This window comes from Triticum urartu, chromosome 4 (assembly GCF_003073215.2).
Source record: "Triticum urartu cultivar G1812 chromosome 4, Tu2.1, whole genome shotgun sequence".
In the NCBI taxonomy this organism is placed as follows: Eukaryota; Viridiplantae; Streptophyta; class Magnoliopsida; order Poales; family Poaceae; genus Triticum; species Triticum urartu.
In genome coordinates, this window is record NC_053025.1 from 16,600,454 (window position 1) to 16,608,052 (window position 7,599).

The window sequence follows — 7,599 nt, forward strand, 5'->3', positions numbered from 1 at the left end:
GTCAGTTTTCGGCTTTCTCTACTGAGGTGCTCGCCTGGCTGAATCGGGGCACAATCGAAGTAGTTTTCCTGGTGCCGCCTTAGCCGATAGAACGGAACGTAAGGCAGCAAAACACAGGAGCCGGGCAAACCCAACATTTGACCAAAGACATGATTCGGAGCTGATGCATATAAGGCCAAACTCACGACGCCGAACACTCCCTTAGGTATTCGGTCTTTATGGAAACGGACTGAGCAATGCCCTTGATAATAAGCCCCTGGTGTCCAGGTACGTGCAAAATTCTGACGTGGCCACATGCCAAGATGCCAGCCTCCTCCTCAGTTATACTGAGAATCCGGGGGATGTGTATCAACAAGAGACAGTAAAAAAGGTTTACGCAGGGTCTTAATCTAAAAAGATTCCTGGAGACGGGTCCCTGCTGCACGTCTGCGCCTGTGTCTCCGTTGTGCCGTGTCCTGGATGGGCATAGCATGGTGTTCATCTGTAAAAGAGAGGAACTTAGCTGAAAAGAAAAAAAAGAATAGTCGTGCGGAATGTATGTTGTACTAAATAAACAAAGTATAATTCAAGACGGGTAAAATCGAGCCTTATTGTCGCTTATTTTACATACGCGGAGCCCCTTGTGTAGGGGTGTACGGCTACTAAATCTTTATCAATTATATATTTGCTCCAGACTCGCCTAGCCGTGTCCGTGGTCTTAATGACCTGTTAGATGCTTTTGTTGGTGAAGCTGTTTTAATGTATGGCTGTCAAGGCAGCCGCATATTCTTCCGCGCTCGAGGAACACTCGATATTTCCCTTTAGTGAGATGATGCCTCGTGGACCGGGCATCTTAAGCGTAAGAGATGCATAATGCGGTATTGCGTTAAAGCGGGCGAAAGCTTCGCGTCCCAGTAGTGCTTGATAGCTACTTGAAAATGGGGCGATGTGGAAGGTTAGTTTTTCGCGGCGGAAGTTATCGGGGGAGCCGAACATAACTTCTAGCAGGAGAGAACCCGTGCAATGGGCATCCGGGCCTGGCGTTACTCCTTGAAAGGAAGTGTTGCTATGGTGAATTTTTGTTGGGTCCATCCCCATTTTGCAGATTGTGTCCTGATATAGCAGGTTTAGACCACTGCCGCCGTCCATCAGGACTTGTGTAAAGTGGAGTCCGTCGATTATCGGATCTAATATCAGGGCAGTCCAGCCTGCATTCCGGATACTTCTAGAGTAATCCTGATGGTCGAAGGTGATCGGTTTTAACAACCAGTGGCGAGACTCCTTCGGGATAGGCCGTATGGCGCGTATCTCTATAGGTGCCACTCTTTTTTTCCCTTTTGTCACGCGAAGTAAGTTTACTGTTTTGACTTCTTGTGGGAAATTCTTTTGTTTCCTGGTGCTCTGCTTGTGGGGTTCGTCATCGTCCTCACTTGGTGTGTCGAGCCCCTTGTGTTCGGTGTTGAGTTTGCCGGATTGCTTGAAGACCCAAAAATCTCTGTGGGTATGGTTTGCAGGCTTCCCGGGAGTACTGTGGATTTGACATATCTTGTCCAAGATTTTGTTTAGGTTAGATAGCTCGTCCCTGTTATCCTTGAGGGGCAGCTTTTTCTGATTCTGCCGAGAGCTTTTGAATCCGGCGTTGAGTGCCATGCTCTTCGGGCTGTTTCCCTTATTCCGGCGCTGGTCCTTGCTGCGTCGCGGTTTCCCGTTTCCATCCCTAGCTTCGAATGTACTTGGGTCACTGGTGCTGCATCTTGCCAACCAGCTGTCCTCTCCCGCGCAAAAGCGGGTCATGAGGCTTGTTAATGCGACCATTGTTCTTGGCTTTTCTTGGCCGAGGTGTCTGGCGAGCCATTCGTCTCGAACGCTGTGTTTGAAAGCTGCTAAGGCTTCGGCGTCCGGACAGTCGACTATCTGGTTCTTTTTAGTAAGAAATCTGTTCCAGAGTTTCCGGGCTGACTCTCCGGGCTGTTGAGTTATATGGCTTAAATCGTCTGCGTCCGGAGGTCGGACATAGGTCCCTTGAAAATTTGCCCGAAAAGCATCCTCGAGCTCTTCCCAACTTCCAATGGTGTTTTCGGGAAGGCCTATAAGCCAATGCCGGGCTGGCCCTTTGAGCTTGAGGGGTAAGTATTTTATGGCGTGGAGGTCGTCTCCTCTGGCCATGTGTATGTCTAGGATATAATCCTCAATCTAGACTCTAGGGTCTATTGTTCCGTCGTACGCCTCTATGTTTATGGGCTTGAATCCCGCTGGAAATTCATGGTCCAGCACCTCATCGGTGAAACAGAGGGGGTGTGCAGCACCCCTGTACTTGGGTGTGCCGTGTTGTTCAGATATTTGTTGCATTACATTGCTTACCAGAGCTTGCTTTCTTGGCCCGTAAATGGACCTGGCTGGGCCATCCTTTTGATGCGAATCCTTGGGTGGATCGCGTGTTGGTTTGTGTGCGGCGCCATTTGCCGCTCTATGTTGTCCATGGGGTCGTCTATCCGACCGGGTGGCTTCCTTATTTTTTGATTTTGGGGGCTCTAGGGCCTCCTCATCAAATTCGGGCAGTAGCTTTCGCCTTGGGTAACTCTTTGTGTGGCGACTATCGCCGTATTTGTCTGCGGTGTTGAGTACTTTGCTCCATCTGATTCGGAGTGCGTCTTTCGCAGTTTTGAGCTTCCGCTTCTGCTTTTTAGGCTACGCGCCGTGGCGACGAGCCTTTTGTGGAGGTTTTCCGGTTCCAGGAACTTGTCCGGCGTGAGGTCGTCCGGACTGTTATCTTCGCCGGGGACGGGTTGTGCGGTTTGTTTATCCAAGTTGCCTTGTTCGGACGGTTGCTCGATGCCATGTTCATCATTCGCCGGCTCGCCCTACTCTGTGGCTGGGTCTGTACGACCGCTGTCTCTGTCGGGGCGGGGCTCGGAGCGGCGCTTACGCCGCCGCCTTGGCTGCTTTTCGGAGGAGCGACCCTTCGTTGCGTCATCCCATTCTTCCTCGTCGATTCCTTTAGGTGTGTCCACCATGTATACATCGTAGGATGGGGTGGCTGTCTAGTGCCCTATAGGTGCTGGTTCATGTTCGTCTCCTATATCGTCGTCGATACCGTCGATGTCTTCGGAGTCGAAGTCGAGCATGTCGGTTAAATCATCGACAGTGGCTACGAAGTGGGTGGTGGGTGGGCGTCGAATTTCTTCGTCGTCTGCATCCCAATCCTGTTGGCCATAGTCTGGCCAGGGCTCTCCTGACAAAGAGAGAGACCTTAGTGAATTCAGGATGTCGCCAAAGGGCGAGTGCTGAAAGATATCCGCGGCGGTGAATTCCATGATCGGCGCCCAATCGGATTCGATTGGTAGGGGCACGGAGGGTTCGGAGCCCGAAAAAGAGTCCGGCACCCTGGAGTCACGGGCTTCGCAGAGGATAAGGCCAGTGTTTGGCTCGATCGCTGTTAAGACTGCAGCCCCCGCGGCGAGGTCTAGCCACCTGTCCTCGATCGGCGCGGTTGGCTCCGAGCTAAGGGTCGGAGCGGATACGGGTGCGTCCTCCAGGGAGCTGTTTGATGGCAGGGCTAAATCATGCCCATCGTGACAGTGCGGCGCGCTCGGCTATGGCTCGAATCCGTCGAAGATCAAGTCTCCGCGGATGTTAGCCGTGTAGTTCAAACTTCCAAATCTGAGCTGATGGCTAGGGGCGTAGCTTTCAATTTGCTCCAGATGGCCAAGCAAATTGGCCCGCAGTGCAAAGCCACCGAATACGAAGATCTGTCTGGGGAGAAAAGTCTCACCCTGGACCCATCGCTGTTGATGGTCGGAGGAGCCATCGGGCCTAAAGATGACGACACAGAGGAACTCTCAATGAAAGCACCAATGTCGGTGTCAAAACCGGCGGATCTCGGGTAGGGGGTCCCGAACTGTGCGTCTAGGCGGATGGTAACAGGAGACAAGGGACACGATGTTTTTACCCAGGTTCGGGCCCTCTCGATGGAGGTGAAACCCTACTCCTGCTTGATTAATATTGATGATATGGGTAGTACAAGAGTGGATCTACCACGAGATCAGGGAGGCTAAACCCTAGAAGCTAGTCTATGGTATGATTGTTGTTCGTCCTATGGACTAAAACCCTCCGGTTTATATAGACACCGGAGAGGGCTAGGGTTACACAGAGTCGGTTACAATGGGAGGAGATCTACATATCCGTATTGCCAAGCTTGCCTTCCACGCCAAGGAAAGTCCCATCCGGACACGGGATGAAGTCTTCAATCTTGTATCTTAATAGTCCAAGAGTCCGTCCAAAGGTTATAGTCTGGCTATCCGGACACCCCCTAATCCAGGACTCCCTCACTAGTAGTAACTAGCTATGTTACTACTTTCATCTCTTTCTTCATTTATTGCATGCCACATCATCTATTTAACCCAGATATGTGTGATGTTACTACCTATGTTACTCCCACTATGGGTAGTCCCGGGGATGTTGGTCGTCTGCCTTTCGTGACTGACAAAGAACACCGGAATGAAGAGTCTGCTGCAGTTCTATGCCACCCTCCATATTTGCGGCTACAACAGGGATCCAAAGACTTGGATCCTTGAGTGGATGATAGGTGATGTACATGACGAAGCCAAAGCTCAAGACATCATCGAGCTTACTTCCCTACCCACTCCAGGTGAATTATATGAACTTGGTTGTCAGCTTCATAGAGATGAGCTGCAGAGCATTTTTCAGAGGCCTAAACCAAACATGAGCCAGATGCTTAACCTAATGAATCCATTGCCTCGAGACACTGAATACCCAAAGGAGTTCTTTGTGAAGAACCTCGAGTACTTGCCACACACAGTATACCATATTCTGAGGCATACTCTATGGCCAATCAAGGGACATTCTTCTGAAGCTAAACTTGAAGGAGCCATGAAGACTTTGGTATTCAATATCATCAATGGCATCAAATTCAACACCCAGGATTTCTTCATCAGACAACTTGCTGCTTCTGGGATTGATCTATTTGGCCTGAAGTTCTATGCTCCATGGGTGATGCGCCTAATTAAGCTTCATTCCACTATAGACTATCAGCCCTCAGCGTGCAACCACATTGTTTTTCTGCCTGACGTTGATCTGTCTATTGAAGCCATCTACCCCGAGCCTGCCAAGAAGCCCCTACATCTTCAGAATGCTGAACATCAAAGCTTCTCGCAGCCAATTGATGGAATCCTTGTCCCCAATGCTGCAACACCCGCTTATCCTCTGGCTAGGAACATGAGAGTGCCACACCGTGCTAACACTGAAGCCACTGCAAGTATAATTGCCCAAAGGCCTCAGAAGCGATCTCGTGTACTCAATGACCGAGAGCTCCTTGTGGCATTGCATCAGAAGTAGGATAAGCATCAGGACTGGTTGAAGCGTCAGATGCAGAGTCTCTTGGTGGATGTCAATCGCATCCGTAATTTGGCCACCAAGAACTCATTTGTTGCACATGAAGCCTGTCGGCGGTCCTAGAAGAGCCTCATAATGCTCTATCCTGAAGACGATTTCGCGAAGGTGGCTTCACAGAGAACTTCAAGTTTGACTCTAGGCCTCCACCAAATGCAAGCTGGCGTCGCACTCCCTCCATTGAAGATTCTGAGCATTCATCTTCGGCTGCAACTATTGTTGCGAGAGTCGTCGATGAAGAAGACGACGCCACTTCACCAACCTTGGCTGCACTGCACCACGACACTGCATCAGGCCCATCCGCACCACCTAACTCCAATGTCGACCCTGCTCCATCATCTACTCCATCTGGGAACGAGTAGATACTCTATGTCTTCAAACATTTTTGGTCATTACTGACAAAAGGGGGAGAAGCATATGAGTTGACAGTCTTCAAGCGGACCATTATGGGTGGTTGCATAAATTTTTGCTAAGTCATTGCAACTCTCGTCTTTTTAACAATTTGGTTTTTGGGTTGCAACACTTAAACTCGATGGTCGTCTGCTACGTTTTTTTTGCTGCCACTGTGTGATGCGATGATAAATCCCAGAGACGTCCATTTTTCATTATGCATGTCATTATCTTCGTTATCTCTTTATATGCATGATGAATTGTCTTCATAAGTTGAAGAGGATCTCCACAAAGTAAAACGTGCCATGTGCATTTGCATTCAAAAGCAAACGACTTATATGCACATCTTCAGGGGTAGCCTTTTTCTACTTATGAAGACAATGCCTTAATCCTTAACTTTCACATACTTTTATCCCCGTTGAAAACTTCAACTAGTTTGTCACCAATCACCAAAAAGGGGGAGATTGTAAGTGCATCTACGGCCACCCCTAGTTGGTTTTGGAGTATTGACGATAGACTTGGTTGAGGGACTAATGTGTTTATGAGAACTGCAGGATAACACATGTAGTAGTCCCTTATTGATTCGATTTACCTACCAGGGATGACCCCTAAAAATGTATGAAGACATTGAAGACAATGGTGGTTTGTGAAGATGTTCACAGTGAAGATTATGACATAAGAAGACATTCACGTGAAGACTATGGAATGTGAAGACATAGTTGTTTCGTAGTTTCCTTTTCTTCTTTGTTGAGTCATAGGAACCACCGTACTGTTAAGTGGGGTCCAAGTGAACAAAGTCAGAGTGACTGATGTGATGCTCAACCAAATCCTATGTCTTTGAGCGAAGACAATGAGAGCAAATCTTATCCAGAGCTGGATGAGTTAGCTTTACTTGTAGCCCAAATCAAGCTGCTGCATGTGTTTGAAATCCGACAGTTGGACACGTGTCGGTTCCTTAGTGACCCGGGGTCAGTTCAAACAAATCAGGTCGGGTTGCCTCCTGGCTATAAATAGCCCACCCCCTACACCATAAATTGGGGGATGCTCAGAGTTAGTGCACAACTTTTGTCGTTTGAGAGCAACCCACCTCCGAAGCATTTGAAAGAGAGAGATCCTTGCGAGGACAAAGCCCAAAACACCCAGAGCCAAAGAGTGTTAGGCATCACTGAAGTCTTTCTGCCCGCATGATCTAAAGACTTGTTACACTTGAGGAGTGTGAATCCTCCAGCCGGTTAGGCGTCACGTTCTGAGCATCCAAGAGCCATTGTGGATTGCTAGTGGACGAAGTCTGTTGTCACAGCCCCAGATCAGCCCTTGCTTGACTTTGCTTGCTCACCATGTCATCATGTTTAAATTCCTAAGAAACTTGAAATGGGGATGTTGAAACCCTAGCACCAAATGAATTCAAATAAGTTCAAATAAAATCATTTTCAATGATCCCAAAATGCCCTTTGAAAATGTTCATGATTTCTGATAAAGGCAAAAACCTCTGCCAAAAATGATGAACATGTTTCTAGGTCATTCCTGGAATTTTGAATTAAATCATAATGTATTTGAATTGGGGCATTTGAATTCTATATATATTTTAGATGCTCCAAATATTCTGTCATAATTTGTGGGCTTCTGGAATAATCCAAATAATGCCCCCAATTTATCTCAGGAGTTTTAAAAATGAATTAGTATTTTTACTAATTCAAAACAGAATAAAAGAAATAGAAAAAAACAAAAACAGAAAGCAAAGAGCAGAGACTCACCTGGCTTACCTGTCGCGGCCCAGCTGGCCAGCCCCTCTAGCTGGCCCAGCCCACTGGCCGAAGCGGT

General features: G+C 48.2%; 1 protein-coding gene across 1 annotated transcript; it reads right to left on the reverse strand.

Moving 5' to 3' along the window:
• Positions 1-656: 656 nt before the first annotated feature.
• LOC125554536 lies at positions 657-1,233 on the reverse strand (the record flags this gene model as incomplete). Its single annotated transcript, XM_048718061.1, has 2 exons — positions 657-696; positions 788-1,233. Coding segments are annotated over 2 exons (486 nt in total), but the record flags the coding sequence as incomplete, so codon positions are not given.
• Positions 1,234-7,599: the final 6,366 nt, after the last annotated feature.